The 25,623-nt window shown below is 40.2% G+C and overlaps 1 protein-coding gene across 1 annotated transcript in view; it reads left to right on the plus strand.

Annotated features, from left to right (window-relative positions):
* Positions 1-25,623, plus strand: part of sgcd (sarcoglycan, delta (dystrophin-associated glycoprotein)) — a 259,177-nt gene that overhangs the window by 118,913 nt on the left and 114,641 nt on the right. The window contains exon 3 of the mRNA XM_041801184.1: positions 14,364-14,465. Within this exon, the coding sequence (XP_041657118.1) occupies positions 14,364-14,465 (102 nt within the window). The remainder of the gene's footprint in view (positions 1-14,363; positions 14,466-25,623) is intronic.

Raw genomic sequence — 25,623 nt, forward strand, 5'->3', positions numbered from 1 at the left:
CAAGTGTAAAGTTTGGTGGAGGGGGGATTATGGTGAGGGGTTGATTTTCAGGAGCTGGGCTTGGCCCCTTAGCTCCAGTGAAAGGAACTCTGAATGCTTCAGCGTACCAAGAGATTTTGGACAATTCCATGCTCCCAACTTTGTGGGAACAGTTTGGGGATGGCCCCTTCCTGTTCCAACATGACTGTGCACCAGTGCACAAAGCAAGGTCCATAAAGACATGGATGAGAGAGTTTGGTGTGGATCAACTTGACTGGCCTGCACAGAGTCCTGACCTCAACCTGATAGAACACCTTTGGGATGAATTTGAGTGGAGACTGAGAGCCAGGCCTTCTCGTCCAACAAATGTGCTTCTGGAAGAATGGTGAAAAATCCCCATAAACACACTCCTAAACCTTGTGGAAAGCCTTCCCAGAAGAGTTGAAGCTGTTCTAGCTGCAACGGGTGGACTGACATCATATTAACCCTATGGATTAAGAATGGGATGTCACTTAAGTTCATATGCGGGTCAAGGCAGGTGAGCGAATACTTTTGACAACATATTTTATATTGAGCTTTACCTTCTGTCTACTCCACAACCCCCCCAACCATGAACAATGCCATCCATGTGTCTGTCCATGGAGCTGATCTGTTGTTTCCTTGTGTCTCTCTCCATGGTGCTGAAATGTCAAAATCTGTTTAGTGTCTGCCTCTGTGGTTTAAAAGAGAACATTAATTCTCAAACTGCTTTTTCCAGATGAAAAACACATGTTAGTATTTAGCAGGGGTCAACTCATTATTGGTCTGGCCTGTTATCAAGGTCAACATTTGGCACATGGCTCAATTATCTGTTTAAGCATTTTATTTACCAAAAACTCAATACAATTATTCCATAAAAATTTCTGCTACTTTGGCTGCACTGTGAGGTGTGTCTTTCTCTCTGGCTCAGCTTCCACCTGCCAAGGGTTCACCTAATGTCCAGCCACAACATTATCCGACTGGCTACAGGTCACACAGCTACTAGCCAATCAACAATGATGCCTGAGTACCACTGACAGAGTGAACACTTCCTGCTTTCCTGCCACTTCTACAGAGCTGGTATTAAATTGTTCATTTTTTAATCATCATTCTAAATAAATATAGATTCCAAATAACTGTTATCAGTCTCATGAACTACAGATAATTACTGTCAGCCCTAAAGATCTTATCCACCTCATTCCTGGGAGGTCTACTGCAGCTATGAATGTTGATGGGACTCCCTTGAAGTGCCTTTACATTCCCTTTTAGGTTCCCATTTTTAAATTTTCAGTCATATTTTAACCTTTTTAACTCCTTCCTTTGGCTTTTTAATCCCATATTTTGACTTTTAAAAACATGATTTCAAATTTTTTTTCTCATATTTTGACTTTAAACACATGATTTCATTTTTTTGTCATATTTCAACATTTTAAAATTAATATTTTTTACTTTTTATATTATATTTTGACCTTTTACACTCCCAATTTTGAATTTAAGTTATATTTTTAACTTTTAAAGTCATCGTTTTGAATTCTAGCTCATTTTTTGATATTTTTAACTTCTAGTTTTGGCTTTTTAATCCCACATTTTAAACTGTCAGACTCACAATTTAAAATTTTAAGACATTATTGAATTTTAAACTCACGATTTCAAATTTGAGCTCATATTTTGACCTTTCAGACTTATGATTTCAACTTTCTCCTTGTATATTTGCTCTTTAAAAACATTATTTTCCTATTTTTACTATCATGTTCTGATCTTTTTAACTAAGAAAATGGAATTTTTATCTTAGATTTGAGCCTTTAAACTTCTCTGTTGACTTTAATGAATTTCCAAATGATTTATCACCAGTGCTGTTTTCGTTTTCATATTTTATCACTGGTGAAAATGAGGTTTACAGTTTAAGGTTGTGTTGACCCTGTTCAGCCCTCAGGTTAGACCTAAATCCAGAATCCGGCCCCTGCTGTGATTGAGTTTTACACCCCTGCTTTAAAGCATCAAGCTAAGACTCACTCCAGGATCATTCGTTCGGTGATTTAAAGCAGTGTTTCCCAACCATTCCCAGGGGTTCCCGGACCCCAGGTTGGGAACCAAGCATTTAAAGGAAGCATAACATTTACATTTTATCCACTTACGCATCATCATCGTTGGCCTCTTATGAAGGAAGCTTTGGTTGTGTTGGTAAAATTCAAACCACTAGAATGTAAAGTATGCATTATGCAACTATAAGAGCAAAATACAGCTTTTGTGCCACTCAGGTAAAAATCAAAGCACCGTTTATTGCATCAATTTTACACTTAGATGATGGAAAACAGGGAAAAACAGTTACTTGTTCATCATTTTAATTTATTTTGAGGACATACTGGCATGAAAGGAGCGGCACCATTTGTTCTGGAGCACAAGAAGTGCAGAATGAGTACATGCTTCGACAGAAATGCTTGTCTTTGGAGAGATGAAAACATGAACAGTCACAACAAATTAAAAAACACAAGGTCTGAGTTCCTTTTATTGTGTTTCTGTCGCTGTGCCTCTGTCCGTGGTGCTGAAAGCTCCAACACTACCTTGTTTATGAGCATCTCTGTGGTAGCAACACTCAGAGACTGTTTAAGACAAAGCAAAGGATTTTTAATCTCCATTTTTTTACATGCATTCTATTCATTGTAAACATAAGTGTATTGATATTTCTTTACACTCTTAAATTTAAGTGTCCATACGTTGAATTCCTGAAATCCTATTCTTTGCAAGCATGTCAGAGAATTTATCTCCAAGGAGAATAAAGAGTGTGAAATTGAGGGGCAAAGATAGCGTTGCTTTTCAGTTATTGTGCATCCTCAGCGATTATTCAGAGTCAGATACGGAGGCGCCTGCAGGAGGATTCACCAAGCGTGCTGTACATCTCAGGGACCACAGGAACCTGTCGCTATCTCTGCTACATAACAAAATGTCTGTAAGGGATGGAAATGTTAAAATATTCTGCTCAGAACCTCCAAGCAGAGGGAAATATATGTCTCCTTTCTTACAGTTGATTTACGTCATCAAAGAGGTGGAAATGGAGTTTAAATAACGTCTGCTGGCCGTCTGCGACTGGCCTGCTGATTTTCACCTCGGGATAATTCACAATCAGAACACGTCTGGGACTCAACCTCCCGCTGCCTCCACTGTGCCAGAATTTTAATACTTTCAACCCAGTGGGGGGAAGGATTACATGGAGGAGGCTTGAAAACAGTCCCTGGTTACTTTGGGATTTCCAGGGGTCTTGATCTCCATTTGCTCCTCAGAACCCGAGGGATCAAAAGCAGCATGAAGACAAAAATTATATATTTATATGAGGAGATCACCAGTGGATAACTGGATTTTTTTCTCTGCCTTTCTTATTCTTCTAACACAATGATGTCTTCTATCTTTAAAACAATGCAGCGGGTGATCTGTTTAATAAATATAATAGCCGAAAGGAAAGTGAAAGGTCAGCTTTACTAGTCGCGTTTCAATCTTGAAGCCCCAGAGCCAATCCGCTCTTATCTTTGTTGGTTAATATCCTTTGGCATGTTATTTTCAGGCGTGTTGTTTTCTGGTGTGTAGCCAGGTTTCCAGATTAAGACCGGATACAGACGTGCTGATTTTAAAAACATGGAAGACCACGGACATGTGAACAGTTTCAACTGAATGATGATTAGGCCAGACATGAGACTACACACCTTTGTGGGAACATTCCAGACTAGAGCTTCCACAGATGTAAGATTTAACAGAAACTCAAATTATCTAATATGATTCCAGAAAAAAAAAAAAAATATGTGGACATAAAGGACCATCATTGCCATCAGCTGGCTGTCTTGGCATTTGCTCTGTTTTGCAACAAAATAATGACTCAAAAAATATGAGCAAATTCCTGGCCGGGAAAACCAGAAAGCCACGTTTGTTGTAGGGCTGGACAGTTAATGGCAAATGAGATTAAGGTCGTTTTCACACCTGATAGTCTGGGGGACTCTGGGGTCCGTTTTGGAATGGAAATTACAACTTTGTTGCACTTTCCTTTGGTTTGGTTCACATTCACTCTGCTCCTGGTCAAACGGACCAAACCGTCTGAACACCTACAACATCTGCCTGTTAGGGCGCCGTCGTCACAAGCAAACGGCAACCAAGAAGAAAAGAAGGCATAGAAGAAGACATAACCGGAAATCCATCTCCTTTTGCTGTTTTTTTTTCCACACAAACAATGAAAAAAAAAAAAAAAAACCAACTGTCTCAGAGTTTCTGCTTTTGCACTGGGGCATTACAAGCAGCCAGTGAGGCAGTGAGCTGTCCAGCATGTCATTCTTTACATGAGACAAATAAATCAGCCCAGACTAGGACGTGTTGCTATGGCTACACAGATGTCAAGCGAGGTACTGACATGTATTTGAGCGTATTAAATCACATAAACAGTGCTTAACAAATCTATTAGACCACATGTCATGTTTGTCCCAGAGACCATCCAGCATCATGAAGAGCTTTAATGTGGACTCTTTCATTTTCAGTGAACTCTCCACATTTTACCATTCTGAACAGGAATGAGGAATTTCAAACTTAATCCTCCCAAATTTGAGCTGGCTCACTGGGCTTCTCTGAGAAGTCAGAAATTAATAAAGCATAACATTCAACCACTAAAACTCATTTTTCTGTTCAGGAATGACAGTAGATAACTATAATTTGACATATTGATCAAGAAATATTAATGTGCTTTACTATTTTTCATTTTTTTTGTAAATCAGTAAATTTGAAAATTCATGGATAACAATAATAATTATATTTGAGCATTAAAAATGTCATTTGAGTTAAAAAGCTTCTACATATTGGTGTATTAACCATTGCAGAAACATAAAAAATGATTTTGGTAATTACCAATGCTGTTAATTTAGGGCAGCTGTGGCATAAACCTTACTTTGGTTAGTGTTAGGGTGGTCTAATAAATTTGTTAAGCATGTAAATCTGTAAATCATTACGCTTTGTGCCTTTAACTTAATAAAATTTACCTGTTTAGTACTAGTAACTCTAACTTACTGCCTTTGGTTCACAAGTTCATCCGCTTTTCTTTCACACCTTGAACGAACCGCACCAGGGTTTGTTTGGAAGCAGACCGAGATCCCCTGTTTTCAAGCAGACCAGAGTCCACTACTTAAGTCTGCACCAGAGTTTGTGTGAGCTTTCAAAACACTCCAAAATAACTGGACTAGCCAGGAAAACGGACCAGAGTTCATTTAAAGTGGACCAAAAATCTCTGGTGTGAATGCACCCTAAATCGCAACATGGCATGCTGCAATTTACAAATCACAGATGCTGCAATATTCCTTTAACTTTAAATATAGCAAAATACAAGTTTAATACATTATTTTTTTGCAGCAGCAGAGATTTTGCGCACATTCCGCAAACATTTAAGTGCCATTTTTAAATTGTTTTAACAAAAATGGTCCTTTTCATGTTTTATGTACATTTCTCTTAACTGAAATGAGTGACATAAAAACAGTAACCTCCATTCAAGAAGGCAATTGATATCAAATGTGCAATATGAGAACAGTAATTGTAGTTAGGTATATTTTTTAAATCATTTTGCCCTGGTTCATCCTATCTTAGCTAAGCTTTAATTCATGCAAGTCATATCTCCAGCCATGATTGGCTGATAGCCAGCTGAAAGCAATTAATGCCTCCCAGCTGCAGTGTTGATTTTGTTGACTAATTATTTCCATTATAGGTTTCGTTTATAGCCCTTTTTCCCCTGACAAAAATGAGACAGTAACTAATAAAAACAAGTGCACATGGACAAAAACTAAAACGATATTAATTGACACTTTTAAAGGTGTTTTTGACTAAGGATTTTCATGGTCGAATCTGACTCGTCAGATTTTGCCTTTAGTCGACTAATAGTCAAACAGTGTTTCCGCTAGACTTTTTTGTCCCCGGTCAAAATGAGCGGCAGTCCTCAAGAATTCCGGCCATTTAGAACAACTACCGGACATTTGCTTTAACATTATTTTGCTGCATTAACTGACATTGACTATGAGGTTCATAGTTGAATCAGACTCCTCCGAACTGAATCGTCGAATCACCGACTATTCCGGGTCACCCCTAGACACTTTAGTCAACAAATAAAAACGAGACGATAATGTTTGACTGAGACTTTATCCAATCAGACCTAATTTCTTCATGTAGAAAGTAGGGGCAAGTCAGGCATATATCCAATCACAGCTACTTTGGCTGTGTGGAAAGGTAGGATGAAATACGGGGGAGATCCAATCATAACAGCTTTTGCTGCGTGGTGGCAGGGTAAGTTGGAGAGAGATCCAGTCAGTCGACTAAATTTACTGTAAATTTCATCAATTATAACTAGACTAAAACTAAAACAATTTAGGTGACTAAATTATGACTAAAAGGACCTGATAATAATTGCAGATCAAATCGCAATACTGGGGAAATAAATCGCAATTAGATTATTTTTGCAAATTGTTCAGCCCTAGTTTACAGCTGTGTTTGTGAGCTGTTCAAGTACACAACATGCAATTAGTGATTCCACTGGGTGTCCTTCTCTCAGTTTTCAATTGAAAGTTCCCCAGACCCAGACTGATGTGAATCATGAATGTGTGGTATTTTTGATTCCAAGTTTGGGAGTGTTTGACTTGATCAGGAGCAGTCCTTATCTCTGGTGTCATGGTTTGGTCACACTTCTTAAAAGCATACAAATCCTTGAACCAGAAGGCTGATTGGTCAGCCACAGCTCTATTCAGCATCCCTGTATTCTAAACAGTGCATGGCTTACTCTATTGTAAATTATCATCTCACCACTTGCACAGCGTTTTGCAGCTTTTCCCCTCTGGATGGAAGTTTTTAGTCCCAAGGTGCAGAACAAAGCTGTGTAAAACTGCTTTGTTCCTGCTGCTATCACTGAGCTGAACAAGCTTGTTGCACATTTTCATTCATTTCAGTCTGAACCTTCACAGGTACACCTGCAGAGACTGATTAATATGTACACCTGGGGTCCACAAAGACCCCAACACTATTTCAGATACTTTGTTTCTATATTCAGCATAAAAGTGCCTTGAAATTTGTTTACATGATGTGTATGAATCTGCAGGTTCACAGCAAGAGTAGAAGGATTCATTCCCATGTCTATGGTTGGGTCTCATGATCTTGCGCCATCATCACAAAAAAACTATTACACCATGCTGATGAGATAAAAAAGTCCAAATGTTTAGGTAAATTCTGGAAACACTCTCAACGACAGTAAAATGTCCTTCAGTGTAACGTATGCATGCATGTCTGCTTAGGGCCTCCATAAAAGAGCATAGCTTCAGTTCGTGGATTAAAATAAAGCTTGTTTGCTTTTCTCTCTACTGCTGATGGAAATTTTCCTCCTGTCACTTTCCTCACCTCTGGCTTGCTGCTGTAATATTCTTCGCCTGCTGCCACCTTAAAATACTTCACTTAATTTTCCAAATGCTGCATGCATATGAATTTCCAGCGTTTAGAACGAGCTTGCCTTCCAGAGAGAGAAACTAAATTTATCCTTTGGGCCTCTGTCAGGAAAAATAAACAAGACTAAGCAGAAAATATGAATGAGTTGACTTAGTGAATAAGTGCAGGAAGCAGTTTTAACTCCAGCTTTACTTATTTCTCGTTAAAGTTATAATTATTTTGGAAACGGTAAAAAAGCTTTGAGGTCGATCAGGCAAATGAACTACTTTTAACTGGATGAGATGAAGTTGTGTGAAGTTGCACATTAAGCTGTTTTCAATCTTCACATCTGAGTGGATCTTGGCAGAATCTCCACAGTATTGATGTTGAGAAACTGTAAAGAGTTCTGCAGTTCTAATTAAGACTTATTCATTTAAATGCTCTATTTTTACTCATACTGTAGACTCAATTATGCCTGAGACCACCTCTACAAGCAGACCTGGGTGAGTACCCTACAGTGGGCAAACTGACCAAATGAACTGGACTTTGTCGGGGCGCTGTGAACTGTGCACCGATATGTTATAAACATATGGCGTCTTCTTTGCATGCTACATCTTTAACTTTATGAACTGTGTTAACAGACAATGATTACTGGAAGTGTTCCTAAGCCCATGCAGTGATTCTCAGTACAGAATCATGCCTGTTTTTAATGCAGCATTGCCTGAGGGCCTGATGATCTTAAGCATCCAATCCTGACCTTTGGTTTTGTCCCTTGTGGGAAGGAGTTCAAGTATCTCCAGGTCTTGTTCACAAGGGACCAGTAGATTGACAAGCAAATTGGTGCAGTGCTTTGAGTACTGCGGGTGTTTCTCTAGAGCAGTGATACTCAACATTGGGGTCGGGACCCCATTTGGGGTTGCGATACACTAAGAGGGGGTCACCAGATGCCTTTAAAAAACAGAGAATATTTTTAAAATGTTTTTTTCCCAACCCAATTTTGTCACTATTATTTTCCACCCATTTTAATCAATTTTTGCTACCATATTTTGCTCATTTTAACCCATTTTTGTCATTTCTAATCAGTTTCCAAGACTTTTTTTCTGACTGTTTTTCCCACTTACAATCCAATTCTTGCTGCTAACTGCCTATTGTTGTCTCTGTTGACCCATTATTATGGATATTAACCAATTTTTACCCCTTTTTGCCCATTTTGATTACATTTGACTATTTGTTATGCCCCTTTTTGCAATGTTTACCCACTTCTACAAAGTTCTCTGCCTCAGTTAACCCATTTTGCCAGCGTCAACCACTTTTTCCCACTTTTTAATCCCATTTCACCAAAATTTCCACCCATTTCAGCCACTTTAATCCCCTTTCACCACTTTTTATGCCTGTTTTTGCCATTTATCGCTGCCTCTCTTATGTATTTTTTTGCAGCCTAACCCTTTTCTTCTACTTTTAAAATCCCATTTGACAACATTTTCCTCCATTTTTTGCCATTTTAGCTATTCTTAATCCATTTTAATTCTGTTTTGAAGAAACAATGCTGCAGATTTTTAAGAAGACTATTCACTAAAAGATATTTGTTGCTTTGTTAAGAATTGTTTTTATTCAGGATTATTACAAAATATGGTTATTGAAACTTAACTGTAGAATGGACCATGATTTTGCAGACCTAGTTTGCCCCCAGTTTGGCTGGGCCCAAGAAAGCTCCTCCCTTTATCCCCCTTATACACGGCCTTGTCTCCACATGACTGCTCTTGAATGTGCATGGCTGTGTTCAACCATGTTCAGGTACAGGGGGGGTTGCCGGTTTCTGGCACCTTTATTTTGGGGGGTCGGGGGCTGAAAAGGTTGAGAACCGCTGCAGTGATACTCAAAGTGTGGCTCTTTTATGTCTTCATTTTAAATATTATTCCCCCTGAAAACGTTATAAAAGGGAAACTTGTTTGCCCTTTGTCGCCCTTTTTTGCCACTTTCATCCATTAGAGCTACCTTTTGCCATTAAATACCTCTTTTTTCCTACTTTTTGCCCATTTTTGACACTTTTTTTGCAAATTTTTACCCTTTTTTGCCACTTTTTGCCCATTTAAGCTACCGTTCGTCACTAAATACCACTTGTTTCCTATTTTTTACACATTTTTGCCATTCCTGACTGCTTTCCTCCATTTCAGTCACTTTTCATTCATTTTTTTGCCACGTTTTTGCCACTTTTTGACCATTTATTGCCACCTGTGACAAATTTTTGTCACTTTTATCCCATTTTTGCTACTTCCTGACCCTTTTCCCATGTTTTTCTCCCCATTTTCACCCCTTTATACCCATTTTTGTTGTTTTTGACCATTTTTGCCTCTTTTAACTCCGCCAAGGAGGTTATGTGATCGGCAGGCTTTGTTAGTTTGTTCGCAACATAACTCAAAAAGTCATGAATGGATTTTGATGAAATTTTCAGGAAATATCAGAAATGGCATAAGGAAGAACTGATTAGATTTTGGGAGTGATCCGGATCATCGTCTGGATCCAGGAATTCTTAAAGTATTCTTCACTATTGGGAGATAGGGCTAATGGCGGAGGTCTACGCTCTCCGAGTGCTTTTCTAGTTATTATTGCTACTTGAAGCTTTTTTTTTTTTTTTTTTTTGCCATTTTTCATCACTTAGATTGTGGCTCTTACAAAGGTATTTTTCAACAATTTGGCTCTTTGGTTGAGAAACACTGATCTAGACTGTTGTGATGAAGAGGGAGCTGAGTCGAAAGGTAAAACTTTCAATGTACCAGTGGCTACCTGCCAACCTTCACCTTTGGTCATGAATTCTGGGTAATGACATGAAGAGTAGAGCTGCTGCTCTTTGCTTTGCATAGAAAGAACTATTTGGATGCTTCAGGCATCTGATCAGGGTCCTCCTGGATGTTTCCCTTTGGAAGTCCTCCAAGCATGTCCAGTTGAGAGCAGACCTCAAGAAAAACCAAGAATGCACTGGAGGAAATATACATCCAGCCTGGGAATGCCTTGGGATCCTTTAGAACAGGGGTCGTCAACCACATAAGGGCCAGATCTAGTCTTGACGGAAACTCTGGGGGCCAGACTTCCAAATAAAGAAAAATTAAATCAATATTTTGTTCTGATTAACATAGTATTTTATTAGTATTTGTATTTTCTTTCAAAATGCAGGACATTTTTAGGCATTACTGGTGAGATATATCCTAATATATAATGCTGTAGACCACAAGGAGACAGGCATGTCCACAGAATCAGCTAGGCTCCTGAAAATCCCAGAGAATTGACCGTCAACAATTATGATTTAGCACCAATATGAACTCATGTTTAACACTTCACTACTTCACTGCTTCATTCTGCCATTTCTGCAACATTTTTGTGCCATGTTCAACCCATTTTTTGCTATTTTATCACTCTTTAACCCACTTTTCTGCAGTTTTACTACTTTGCCATTGGCTATTTTTGCACCATTTTTGCCACTTTTAACCATTTTTTGGCACTTTTTTTTCGATTTTATCACTCTTTAACCCACTTTCCTACCTTTTTACTACTCTGCCATTGGCTATTTTTGCACCATTTTTGCCACTTTTAACCCATTTTTGATCTTTTTTGACAATTTTTTCTTCTATAACCCAACTTTCTGCCAATCTTTACCTCCTTTAAACCACTGTTCTTGCCTGTCTTATCCCTCCTTTTTTCCATTTTTGCCCCTTTGTTTCTATTTTTGCCAGTTTTCATTACTTTTTCCACCATTTTTGCCACTTTTCATTCATTTTTGAGTTACTTTTTGCCCCTTTTATCCTTCAATACTAATGGTTTGCCACATTTTAACCTCTTCTCACCACCTATCCTCCAAGTTTTTGTCCTTATGTGCCACTCCACAACCCATTTGGATCTTATCGCCCATTTCTGCCACTCTCTAACCCCTTTTCACCACTTTATCTGGCCATTTTTGCCAGTTTTAACATATTTTTTTAAATATTTACTAATAATGGCTGACAAGTGAATTCCTGTAAAAACAGATCAAAATCATTCTAAAACTATTTGAATATTAATTACTTTTGGGGTGGATTTAACAGCTGCACACATTTAAAGCCAAAAGATACTCTTATAACCACAACATCTTCTTTTCCTGCTTTTCTGAATTAATGATCTTCTGGGGGCCAGACAGCAAGCTTTGGGGGGCCTGGTTTGGCCCCTGGGCCGTCAGTTGATGATCAGTGCTTTAGAAGGAGTTGGAAAGTGTAGGTTGGGAGAGGGATGTCTGGGTTGAGTTGTTCAGCCTGTTACAACCATGACCCCACCATGGATAAGCACAAAAAAATGGATGGTCAGATGGAATATTTTCCTGAATCTGTTCCACAATTTTTGGACACAGTTTTTTGCTGGTTGGTGAACTTCTGCTCATCTTTACTTCTGAGAGACTCTGCCTCTCTAAAATGCTCCTGTTATACCCCATCATGTTGCCAATCCTCATTAAAAAATTCTCCTCCAGCTGCTTTGCATTAGTACCACTTACTTTTACAGCCTTTTGTTGCCCTGTCCCTACTTTTTTGAAAGTTTGCCACCATCAAATTCAAAACGAGATTTTTTTTTTTTTAATGAAACTCTAAATAATCTCAGTTTCAACTTCAGGTATGTTGTTCACTTTCTTTTGCAACTAAAATGCAAGTTTGTGAGATTTGAAAATCATTGCATTCTGTTTTCATTTGCAGCGCCCACTTTTTTAGAATTGAGGTTGCACTTTTGGGGCCTGGGCCCTCAATGTGAAACCAGCCTGAACTTTCTCTGCGCACAGCTTGCATTGTTGACACAGAAAAGTTGATTTGTCTTTTCTTTCCATCTGAACATTGTTGTCTCTCTATGCGATCATAAAGCTTTATCATGAGCCGTCTGTTCCGTTTATGTATGCGTCCATGTTTGCCACTGTTTGTATTACTAAAGCTGGAGTCAAGTACGAACCACCTCCAGGGCATTAAAACAGATTAACATGGATTAAGCAGATCATGGAGGGAGACAGTGTGATGATTTAATGTGTGATCAGAGTTTGAGTCTGTAATCAGAGTGAAACAGAATGTTATCTCTCCACCCTCACACCATACGTTGAATAAAGTTTAATTTTCCCCCACATGGACGTCCAGCCACTCAGATAAATACCAGGTGTTTGGTATCAAACTGCAGATGTCAGAAGTAAAACAGCAGGTGTTGAATGCAGCCGGCACATTGTGTTCATGGCTGAGCGGCAAAATACCAGGGAACATGGAGAAACTTTGTGAAGTCATGGTCATGAGAGAAGCTCCAACTTTTTTTAAGCAGAGGCGGCAAAAGGGCCAAAGTTTGGGAAGTTTGGCCTTTTCCATCGTTTGGTGTGCGGTGGTCACCCATTTATGGTAAAATCTTACATAATAACGCAGGCCTATTTAATTAGCAGCTCAGGGACCAGAACCAGTCTGTGGTCATAAATTTGGCTCAGTTGAATTTGTAATTGAATAATCTTTTAATAATGTACCTAAACGGCCACTCTATCCCAATTTACAGAGCTGTTTAAAGCCATGATCAAGGCTGATTTTGTAAATTAGAAGAACGTAAAGACCATTATGGGGGCCGTACAAATGTAGTTAAAAGCAATCTAGTGAATATTTCGGGGCATCTCACTGTTGTTTGGTTCTTATGAATGCTGCAGCACACGTCATATGCAATGTGTATAAGGTGTCTTCCTGCAACCAAGCAGCAAGTGGACACTACAGCTGATGGAGATAATTATTACCTTCGCCAAAGAGATTATGTGATCAGGTGGGTTCGTTCGTTCGTTTGTTCGTTTGTTAGTTTATTTGTTAGCAACATAACTCAAAAAGTTATGGACGGATTTTGATGACATTTTCAGGAAATGTCAGAAATGAAATTAGGAAAAACTGATTAGATTTTGGGAGTGATCCGAATCACCGTCTGGATCCAGGAATTTTTTAAAGGATTCTGTACTATTGGGAGATAGGGCTAATGGCCAAGGTCCGTGCTGTTACCACTTTACACCAAGAGATGGCGGACATGGGTAACTTCAATCCCAGCAGCATTTTGGCTGTGTTTCTATTCAAAGTTTTGAAGTTTATAGAGTTTCAAAGACCCACACCTGGTCGAGGTGACGAGTCAAAGCGTAACAGAGAGAAAGACAGTGAATTGTAGCGAGAATACTCACAATGCTGGGAGGAATAGAGGAATATTCACCCTCTGCCATGACTTCCAGGTGTCCAACAAGACCATGGATGAGACTGTCAGTGCATCTGTTGGCACCAGTAGGCAATGCTTCCGCCATGACAGTCCACCCGTAGCGAAGTCAATGCTTTACCTCACCATGTTCCCACCCTACTGAGGGGGAGGGAAAGTAATCGTCGAATGCCATGGTGGGGTGCACATGGGGATGGATCCAGGAATTTTTCAAAGGATTCTTCACTATTGGGAGATAGGGCTTATGGTATTAAAAGTGTGTGTGCATATCAAACTGGTCTGCAGATTTCCTTTTTTCTCAACCATAGGACTGGATGATGTCACAATCCCATTAGTATCCTGTAGCCTGCAGGTCTACTGAAAAAAAATGTCAGCCTTTAATGAAGATGTGAAAATCTCCTTTAGCAGACACATTTATCCAAAGTGATACACATCTGAGACATAGACAGGTGTTTGTGGTGTGAAGGACCCTGTCCAGGGGTCCACTCTGGAAGCTGACTGTGCACAGACCAGAATTCAACCCTCCAATCTCTTACATTGAAGTCGGTGTCATAAAGCACTGAGCTATCCAGCTGCAGATGTTGCAGATTCATTGAGGTTTTATTGCTGTGATTGCATAATGCATGGATGCATCAATAATGACGTGTTTATGAACAAAATGTGCTTAATGAGTTAGGTTCTATTGCAGAGAATGAACTGATCGTGCCTTTGTTTGTTCTTCACAGGATGGAATGGGCAAGCTGAGAATAACAGAGAAGGGCCTGAGACTGGAAGGGGAGTCTGAGTTTCTCCAACCCCTCTATGCCAAAGAAATCCAATCCAAACCAGTAAGTCACTCATTCCGACACTCTCACCTCCAATTCAAGTATTTGTGGTTTAAAGTGACCATAGAATGGGACAGTGTGAAATGCAACAGTCCTGAAATCACGACTGTGTGGCAATCCTAAAGGGACCCAAACTGTACTGATTTTATTAAGTGGGGGAATGTTGCTTTTAATCCTGTTTGTCCAGGCCTTACAAACCATATTATCATCATGTGTAGGTAAAAGTCACCAGACTAAATATGCTCCCAAAGCAAGAAACCATCCATTTACTTTCCTCCATATGTTTGGATCAAATCTCAGAGTCTGCAGACTGAGCTGAGCAGCCTGACTGTTCTGTTCTCTCCTCCTGAGGGATTCTGAATTATCCCAGGTCAGGGAGGATATGTAGTCTGTCTTGTAAGCTGTGGTTCTGCCATTGTGTCTCCTCTAAGAGAAACCTCCTCTGGGAGCAATTCTTCTGAGCTGAAAGAGCAAAAGTTGAAGTCCAATCTTCTCCCTGATGTCTAGGAGCCACACGTCTCCAAAGGGCAAGCCCAGAAAGAGGAAAACAGAAGTCATTCTAGCTAGCTGTACTGATGGTCCTCTTCTTACTGTCATTTCATCGAAACTGTGACCTAAAAGTGAAGAGTTTTGAGGAAGTACTGACTCTGTGACTGTCTGCTGAAGACTGTTTTGATTAAAATTTAGAATCCAGCAGTGATAGTCAGTGACTGTGTTTACATGGACTTGAGTATCCTGTTTCTGTCGGGTTTTTTGAGTATCCCGGTTTCTCTTTGTACATGTATACGCCTGCAGAAACCAGGATATTACAGTATCCCAGTTTTGCTACCTGGAGAACTCCAGAAGAAACCAGGATACTGTGCCATGTATAAGCAGTATCCCGTTTTCTGGCTGTTGTAGACTACCTGCGGAGGCGCAACTTTGATTTAATGTAATTTAACTTCAGATACTTGTAAATACTGCATCTGTGTGGCGGAGGAACAGCTGATCTGCTCTGCCCAGAGAGAGTGACAGCTGAGCAGCTGCGTCTGCAGAGGATCAGTCTGTGATCTGATGGCAGTCAAAATGTGCTCATATTTAGATAAAACATCAACTGCACAGTTTAAATTTTCAGCCATGAATGAACCGTGAGCGTCGTTTACTGTAGAGACAGAGACTGACCGCACACGCCATAAATTAAAGTTGTGGGAGCTAAAGATGGATAGACGGCACTCGGTAAGCGACCTGCACAGCCCATCAACTCCTCCCAGTCCTGACATTTAGAAACGATGACTTTTCCAGTGTGTTTTTCAAAATAAAAGCGTATCCTTTTTAAGACCCACTTTGAGCTGCCCCTGTTTCCACAGACTTTTATTTTGAAGTCATTTTCCTGGGAAGTTATTTAATGAAGTCAGTCAACTGCAAGATGCTTCGCTTTTTTTTGTCATCTCTGCCAAACTTTCATGGTGTTTAATGATAATTATAATATTAATAATAGTAATTACCGAATAGTGATAAAAATTTGAAATATCAAGTTATTATAAGCTTATTCATTTTCATTTTTATTTTGAGATCTCCCTTTCGCTCCTTACCATCCTCTCAGTCTCTTTTTCTGCAGATGCTTTATAAGCAAGTGTTCTATAAAAGAGATTAGTTTTGTTTTCTCTCATTGTTGGAACAAGGTGGGCACCATTTCTGCAGCGTAATGCTGGCATTTAACTGTTTTAAACCCAAAATAACAGTGATCTAATTTTTCTCAAATTTCAAACTTTCTGGTGCTGTAAAATAACCTTACACCTTACAGATGAATCACAAGTTGGAGTCAGTGAGAGGAGGTGCAAAGGCAATAAAAGTCTCCTGTCACCTCAAAAACCGCAGTATCTGTGCAGCACGAGCCCATTTAATCCTCTTAACTGTGGTAGATGTGCAGATATAAAGAGCGAAGTTGCTGGCATCTTAAAAAGTGATTTTAAATCATTCATGGCTGCAGGATGGACTTTTTGCCAGGTCAAAACAAAAACAATCTCCGTTCAGGTCATGACCCCAGTGGTTGCCATGGTAGCTTCTTCTTCTTTCACCCCCTTGGTGGGGTTGTAAACCAGCTACGTGTATACCACCACCTGCTGTTTCAGACCCAGTAAATACACGAGTGCGCCCGGGCACAGATCGATGTTGCTAGTATGAAAGCATGCCAACGGGGGAAGGGGGAGGGGGAGGAATCACGCCGTGGCACGGTTTGAAACAACTGGGTCTAATGTGAAAGCACCCTTAAGTTGCACCTTCAGGCAAAACACATATTTGCTAATGTTAACAAAGACGCTAACAACAACACGGGATCAAGCCATGGTCATACCACTCTGTTCAGCTGCTTCAGGACAGTTTTCTTCTTCAGCTGCTCAGATTAATGCTGAAAAGTGCTCCAAAACTTCGAGACAGTCCTGTTTGTTAACAATATTAATCTAGTGTAGAAATCCACGATGGAATTTGCAAAATTGAAGTTAATTAGCAAACTTAACGAGCTGAAGATGGAAAATATGATGCATTCAGGTAGGCTCAGTAAACTAGACGACTGTGTTCTATGTGTTATGATATGTTTAAATGTAACATTAAAATGGGGAAATTTAGTTTTTGATGGGAAACTTCAATAAATACAGTTGGAAATATGACGAATATGTTCGTATTTGAGGGATATACTATAGATGTGACAGACTGAGTCTTTTTAACTTAAGCACTACTCAGCTGAGCCCACTTGGAGTCTAAATATTTGTCCTTATTTTGTCTTTCCACTGAACTATGGAAAAGTATCGATAGTGGTATCGATAAGGACTCAGATCAACAAAGAGTATTGATAAGAGTAGCAATAATTGGCACAGATGTCACTGCACAGTTACTGATGTATAATATCATATGTTATCTTTTTGTAGACCAATACAACATCTTACAGTGTTAAATAAGCGTTGCTTCCTTTCTTGAGATCAAAATCCCATTAAGCATATCTCAGTATGCAGTTTGCTTCAAAGAGATCACACTTATTTGTTTCCTGTCATTACCAATGTATCAGATCACTTCCGGACAAATCAGAACAGACACTGAAAGATATGCTGTGATGCAGCCTGCTGTGTCGTCTTGTCATATCATGATGTGACAAAATGGGACCGCTCCAGTCCTGTCATTGTGCAAGAAAAAGAAGGCCTGTTACAAAACCTCATTATCACTCTGTTTTTGTCCTGAACTGAAGTGACTCTGTGTCATTTTGGGCACATATTATGTCATGTACTCTCATGTCATCCCATCCATAAAATGACGAGGCTAGAAAGAGAGATGGCATTATGGCAGACTCCATATGGCTCCATCAGATCACCTGTTCCAGCCCAGGTGTTCAGGCTGCCCGCGTTAGCAACATGCTATCTGGAGTTTCTGCACAAGGCTGTGAATCCAGATTCAGTTTTTCTTGCAGGAAATCTTTGGACAATTCAAATGCAAAGAGTGTCTGTGGCCCCCTGGTGTGTCCTGTTTGTGCAATTAACATTCCGATGCTCCTCCTGCTGTCCTCAAAGCAACTGTGTACCAAAGCCCAGAGATGTCAGGGAAGTGGAGAGATTGGCACGACAGATATGCACGCTCTGTCCCTCTGCCTGTTCGAGTCTGGCAGTATTAATGGCTGTGTGCAGGTCGTGAACGGATGGCTTGATAATGCATGAGAGCAGCGAGCTTTGTCTCTGCCATCGAGGACTTTATGCAAGCAGGGAGGATGAGGGATGGAGATGGGAGAGAGGGGGAGGTTTTAGATGGAGATAAGGAGAGAAAGAGGCAGAAGAAGTTGTAATCGAGACAAGAACAGGCAGACAGATGGATGAGGACTGAATTATAACCAGAGACGCGAAACCAGACATTGTTTTGACAGGCGGCGTCACGCAGGGGGCGTCCAAGTTTAACTCTGACTCAAGCAGGCACAGCATGTTCACAGTTTGGTATCATGGCATGGGGAAATATTTAGATTCATTGGTTCTGGATTTAGCCAGTTGGCATGACAGGCAGCAATGAACCTCTTTGGTTCTTCTTATTGACAGGCTTTATCGGGCCAAACCAACATGGGCATCTCAGTCAGGTACTAAGTACTTGTGTACTGTGGTGGGAATTTCTAAAAAGACAGGAAAATTAAGACACCAACAACAATCAGCCAGGAGAAACTTTCTGGATTTATTTGGACACCTGCAGGTGGACACACCAACAATGACCACAGAATGGCCATGGCAGAATGTGCCCCGAAACTTTCGTTCGGTGCTCTCTTATATTCTAGTTTACAACACTCATTTACATGCCTACAATTCAGGTTACACACAGATTGTAAAATATGTCATAAAAAAAATCTGTTCCCTGGCTTAACCCCTACTAGGCAAAGATGTACAGTTGCAAGAAAAAGTTTGTGAACCATTTGGGATTTCTTGGATTTCTGCATAAACTGGTCATAAAATGTATCCTGAAGAAATCCCAAAGGGTTCACCTACGTTTTCTTGCAACTGTATCTTCGCGCTTAGAAAACCCTCAGATCGGGCTAGAAACCCTCAGATCAAAGATCCTTTTGTTTGATTGCCCCTGAAACTTCCCCAAGGGGGAACACCTGGTCCGGCATTGTTTTCAATACTCTCAAGATACAGCAAAGGTTTATGTTGGGTAAATACAAGGTTACAAGGTTAAGACACAATTTTCCATTACAGTACTCATGGGCATCCATGAGTACATGCACTGTTTTAGCTCACAACAGCTCAACTCATTTGAAATTACATGACATCTTGGCTGGGTTTTATGCAACAGAATGTAATTGGTAAGAAAATAATAAATGCTGCAGGAACGGCTTTGGCTTTACAGCAGCTACGGTAACTCTAAAGGGACATGACAGACATTTAACAAGCAGAACAATCTATAAAACTTGCAATACACCAGTCTTGAGCAAGAAAAGTGATGTCTGTAATTACTTTGACAGAAAGTTGCATATCATGTCCCATGTGGGTTTGTCCGTGGGTTCCATGGTGGCCCCACCTGTGATTCGATCCTGTGTAGATCAGCCCATAAGAGACCCTTGTCTCTAGAGATCCAAGCTAGATCCTACTTGTAGTAAACATGGGCAACTGCAAGGATCTCTAGATGGGGCCTGCATGGGTCTCTTATGGACTGATCCACACTTGCAGTTCATATGGGCAGTCACAGGTGGAGCCACAATGAAACCCATGGACAAACCAGCATGGGACCCACACTGTAGCCCGCATATATGGGACCCACATGGACATGCTAGCTGGGACAGATGAAGTCTGGCAAATCGATCTGTTTTGCACAGTTGAGAAATACTTCTGTCCTGACTGTTGCACATGCAAAGAACTCAGTGCTCTTATTGGCTAATGCCACTGACGTCATGTGACATATCAAACATGCTAGACCAGTGGCTCTCAACTGGTGGGGTCAGAACCCAAAAGTGGGTCGTGGAGCAATTTTCAGTGGGTCATGGTGGCAAAAGTCTATGAAGAACATGCAACCATATTGTTTATTTTTCTCTGTTTTATTGTGTTAATGGGTACATTTAAATGTTTTTTTTTTTATTTCAACCTGTTTCTCTGCTTTTCTTGCAATTAAAGAGCTGCTTTCACCATGTTATTGAAGTAATTTCTGAAGATCTCTGGAAACTGGCTAAAATTAACACGTTTTCAAAGGGAAAGGGGGTGTAAACATGTTAGTCTCTTGTTCATGCCATAAATTCTGTTCCATCCAAGATTTTAAGTGGAACATTTTTATCTACTTTAATGTGCCTTAATGAAACTTTTTGACGATTTGGGTCATGATTCCTCATCAAAAATAGTGGTGGGTCGTGAGGCTAGACCAGCTGAGAACCACTGTGCTAGACTCTCTGTGGTAGTACAGTGAACTAAGAATGGGATGTCACTTAAGTTCATATGCGAGTCAAGGCAGTTGAGCGCATACTTTTGGCAATATAGTGTATGAGCACAGTGTGATCAAGCGTTGACATTTAGCACACTGACGGAGGCTACAGGACGTTGTCATTATCTCTGCTCATTAAATAAACTGCAGGACTGTATTGACTGAAGTATTGAGTGCAGAAGGATTACTACTACTGCAAAATCAAAATGTTTGCCTGATCAAAATACAAAAATTAGGACAGGGCTGGAACATGTGGGATGGAGGTGAATATGAAAGGAGTCTGAAAATATCAAGAAATAGATAGCAAGTGGGGGGCAATACACCAGAGCAGTGGCAGGAATAAACAGAAGAGACAGGGAGAGATGGCAGCAGCAGAAGCGAGAGGAATAGTAAAGAGGAGGTGATATAATAAGATATGAGGCCATTCCAGGACAAGACAGAGGCCAAAAAAGACCCTGCTGTGCAGAAGAGCTAGACTAAGGCCTCTACAAATTACCCAATATGTCTCCAACTGTGTCTTTCTCTTTTTATCAAGTCCATCACTTAAACCATCCTTTCTTTCAAATAGTAACTAAACCGCAGAGTTCCAGCTGGGGTGCATCTACCCTGGAATGTCAGAAAATGCCTTTAGGAGGGATAAGACATGCCCACTCCCACACTAGTGTCCCTTATCAGCCACAACATCATGCAGTCGAAGCTGCTTTTTAGATTTCTCTACCTGACAGTCTACCTGAGTTTGAGATGCTGATGTACGCTCCCTAAGTTTGCATAGTATTCATAAGAAAAGATAGATGATTAGTTTTGCCGACTTCACAAAATAGCTGTGCCAGCTATTATGATATTTCTAAATCAAGCCGGCTAACCAGGTCCATCCCTAAGTTAGACTTTTAGAATAAACAAATATTAAAGACATACTTAAAAACTGTGTTGGCATGGGTTTCAACAAAAAATGTTCTCGTTCTTAGATATAGAAAAGCTGACCAAAATTTTCCACACACACTGGGAGCCTAGCGCTCTGCAACCGCATGTTTTTGCTCCGACCTCGCACACTGGAAGTTTGTCTACAGCATTGCACAACACAGCAAGGCCCCCATCAGCTAGAGACAAGAGAGCAGCAATCACAGGGTTACTGCAAATTCACTCAGGAATAGTCTGTAAACAGTAGATTATTTTGCCTTCGTGGGGTTGATTTGTGGTTCATTTAGATATGACTCCGTGATTTTATTGCTTCCGTGTAATTCCGAGTACATTATGAGTTGAAAAGGTTGTTTGCCACAAAGGATGTGTGGTTTCTTGAAATTTGGAGGTTTTTCAAGTTAGCTTTTGCTCATGAATGGTGGGATAGTAGTGCTAGCCTGACACGTCAGATGGATGTGTTACACACACCCATCGTTAAGATGTGACACACAGAACGTTCATCCAATCACCCTCAGATTTATTTTTTCAAAGGCTCTGGCCTTTCCCAAACACTGTCTATGGAAGGTTTACCAGATGGATATGTGAAACAAATCCATCTGGCATGTCAGCTTAGTGCATAGTCCAATCTGATTCAAACTTTCTCTGTATGAATAGTCCATGCCTTCATGCATTTGTATTGTTTTATAGATCATATCGCCTCTTAGTGGTGACAGGAAACATCAAGGTTAACAATTAGAGGGCCTGATTTGGCATTTTGCCCACCAGTTGATGAGAAAAGGCAATATTTTTCTCTTTATATCATAAAGTAACATCACTAATGACCTTCTAACAGCAGTGATTTTCTAATGTGGCAAGATATTTCTAATGAGAAAGTTACTCAACACTTGACCTAAATTTGCAAATGGATTCTTCTGAGTTTAGAAGAAAAATACTAGGATTATTATTCTAACTACACTGCAGTAATTTTGGTTGTGCAGCTTGTCCACCTGCAATCAAGAAGTAGTGCTAAAAGCAATGATTATTGTTAATTTTAAAGGAAAAAACACTGTTAGTGAATGCATGGCATTAACAGATCTTTCTTTTGAGGATGCTGGAGCAGTAATGTGACCAGTACCACTGCCACTAAAACACCTGTGTCATGCAGCTGTTGATCCTCGATGACGAGACCAGGCTGAGTTTACTAAACAGCCAATGTTTGTCTCCTTAAAACTTTCCTTTGGCTCAACTCACCAACTTCAAATTCAACCAGAGATATTTTCTTCCTTTGGCTCATCTTTGCCTCTGGCGAAAATTTCTCTAACCAAGTCAAATCCCAGCCCATGTCTTCTCCCGGCCTCTCATATTACTCCTCTCATTCCTCTCACCTCTCTCCTCCTGTGTGTGAGAAGCATCCTGCTGGGAGTAATATGGCGTGCTGCATTAGTAACAACGAGATGAGGGGGGAGGTGTGGATCAGAGGATACACACAACAACAAGCTGAACACATGTACTGCACACTAACAGCCTCAGAAGACCCTCTTGCAGTACCTTCACTCAGGCTTTTCAACACACAGAGTAAAGAGAGAAGAAAGTGTGGAGAGATGCAGCAATAGGCTGGCTGCTATGAAACCTCATTATCTTATAGCTTAGGCTGTTATCTACTTATGAAATTTACTCCGTGTGCATTTCCTTATAGACTGTTTGCAAATGGCATCACACAATCTGTCCCCACCTGGACAGCAAAAGGGGCATGTCAGTGATAAATTATCACTTTCTTGGCCACAAAACAATGAGGTAGTCTTTGCAGTGCACACAGAAAGTCTGATTGTAGCTTGTTTTAGCTTTAGAGTAGCATGAAATGTCAGTATTTTTACCCTCACCTTTTACAAGCCTGCAAGTGCTGGCTGCAGAGAAGCATCCCAACAGCATGATGCTGCCACCACCGTGCTTCACAGTGGGGATGATGTGTTTGCAGTGATAAGCAGTGTTAGGTGTCTGAGGGCCAAAAAGCACCTTAATGGTTTTCATGGGCGTAGCACGGGAGGGGGTACTGATTACCCGGGCCCACAGTAGGGAGGGGCCCTTGGGAAGCCTGCTATAAAAAGTGTGTTTTGATTTATTTTTTCTTATTAATTAGTGACATTATTAAATCAAAAGTGACTAAAGCAGTGATCCTCAACGCTCATTTAAGCGGCCTTGTGCAGTTAAAGGCCACTTATTTCCCATTTTGCCACTCTTTCATGCTTTATGCCCAGTTTAGTCACTTTTCACTCATTTTTTGCCACGTTTTTGCCACTTAAGGACCATTTTTGTCATCACTAACTCATTTTTTTTTGTCACTTCCCAACCATTTTTGCCACTTTCTGCCCCTTTATGCCAGTTTTCTCCCAGTGTTTGCTGCATTTAACCCATTTTTGATTCTTCTTTTTGTCACTTTCTGCCCATTTTTGGCACTTTTTCACCTATTTAAGCTGCCTTTTGTGATTAAATGCCACTTTTTGCCCATTTGTCCCCACTTTTTTTTCTGATTTTTGCCCAGTTTTCACTCATTTTTTTTTGCCATGCTTTTGCCCCTTTGAATCATTTTTGCCACCGCTAACCCATTTTTGGCCACTTCCCAGCCATTTTTGCTGCTTTCTGCCCTTTTATGCCATTTTCTCCCAGTGTTTGCTGCTTTTAGCCCATTTTTACCTCTTCTTTTTGTCACTTTTTGCCCATTTTTGACACCTTTATCCTGGTTTTTGCAATTTTCTTGCCACTTCTTGGCTATTTAAGCTGGCTTTTGCAATTAAATGCCACTTTTTACCCATTTGTGCCACTTTCTGCCTTTTTTTGCCAGTTTTCTCCCAGTGTTTGCTGCTTTTAGCTCATTTTTGCCACTTCTTTTGTCACTTCTTACCCATTTTTGACAATTTCATCCTGCTTGTTGAAATTTCTTGCCCCTTTTTTTCCACTTTTTGCCACTTCTCGTCTATTTAAGCTGCCTTTTGCAATTAAATGCCACTTTTTGCCCATTTTTCCCACCTCTTTTCTGACTTTTGCCCAGTGTAGTCACTTTTCACTCATTTTTTGCCACATTTTTTCCCACTTTTGGACCATTTTTGCCACCGTTATTTTTGTTTTGGTCACTTTCAACCCATTTGTGCCACTTTCTGCCCTTTTATGCCACTTTTCCTCTCAGTGTTTGCCACTATTGTACCATTTTTGCCACCTTTAACCTATCTTCATTGCCACTTTTCACCACTTAGATTCTGGCTCTTGCAAATAGATTTTTTCAACAATTTGGCTCTTTTGTTGAGTAACACTGGACTAAATGAACCGGTCAACAGACTGAAATCCACATAAAATAGAGTAAAATACACTCTTGCTCCTCCCTTAAAAATGTCCAGATGGTATAGTACAGCACTGCGAAAACTGCAAGTAAATTCAATTTAACTATAGTAAAAATGTTGCTCACAAAATTATGTTTCCAAAATACATTAAAATGCAGAAATATTTGTAAAAAAGACTAAACATATGTTGCTTGTCTCACTGGTTAAGAGGGGCCCTGTGTAAATTCTTCTGGGGTCCCAAAATCCCTAGCTACGCCCCTGATGGTTTCATCAGTCAAAGGGTTTTCTACCACCTGACCATGGATTCTCCCACGTGCCTTTGGGTGAACTCTAGTCTTTTCCACTCTCCCATAAAGCTTTGACCGCTGAACCCAGCCAACAGCTATTGTATGCAAAGTCCCTCCCATCTCAGCTGCCTCAGAGTAGTCATAGATGTCTTGGTGGCCTGTCTCACCACTCTTTCTTGCACGCTCACTCAGATTGTGAAGACGGCCTGTTGTAGGCACATTTACACACGTTCCATACACCCTTCATTTTTTGATGATGGATTTTAATGAACACTGGGGGATGTTCAGTATCTTGGAAATTGTTTTGTATCCTTCTCCTGACTTCTACTCTCAGTAGCATTTTCTCTGAGTTGCTTGGAATGTTCTTTTGTCTTCATGGTGTAATGGTAGCCAGAAATAGATCATGATTGATTTATAAAATCAATAAAAGGGTAAAACATCCACTTTTTATAGGCACTGTGACTGGGTCTTACTTGCAAAATTGCTGTCCTTGGTTTTCTTAAAGGTGATGGTTGCATAAAGATTTGTGACCACAGAGTCAACTAGTACAAAGCTTTTGTTTTAAAAGGACACCTGAGAACACTAAAAAGATGCGCTGACCATTCCAACAAAAAGTTTAGGCTTTTTTATAGCATGTATTCACAGTTTTCAGAGTTTACTGCCTTTCATGGGTCATTATTCAATTAAATCTTCAAGGATTTAGTCGAATCCCCCTGGAAAAGTTTAGGATAGAGA

The sequence above is a fragment of the Cheilinus undulatus genome, linkage group 12, assembly GCF_018320785.1.
Source record: "Cheilinus undulatus linkage group 12, ASM1832078v1, whole genome shotgun sequence".
Lineage (NCBI taxonomy): Eukaryota > Metazoa > Chordata > Actinopteri > Labriformes > Labridae > Cheilinus > Cheilinus undulatus.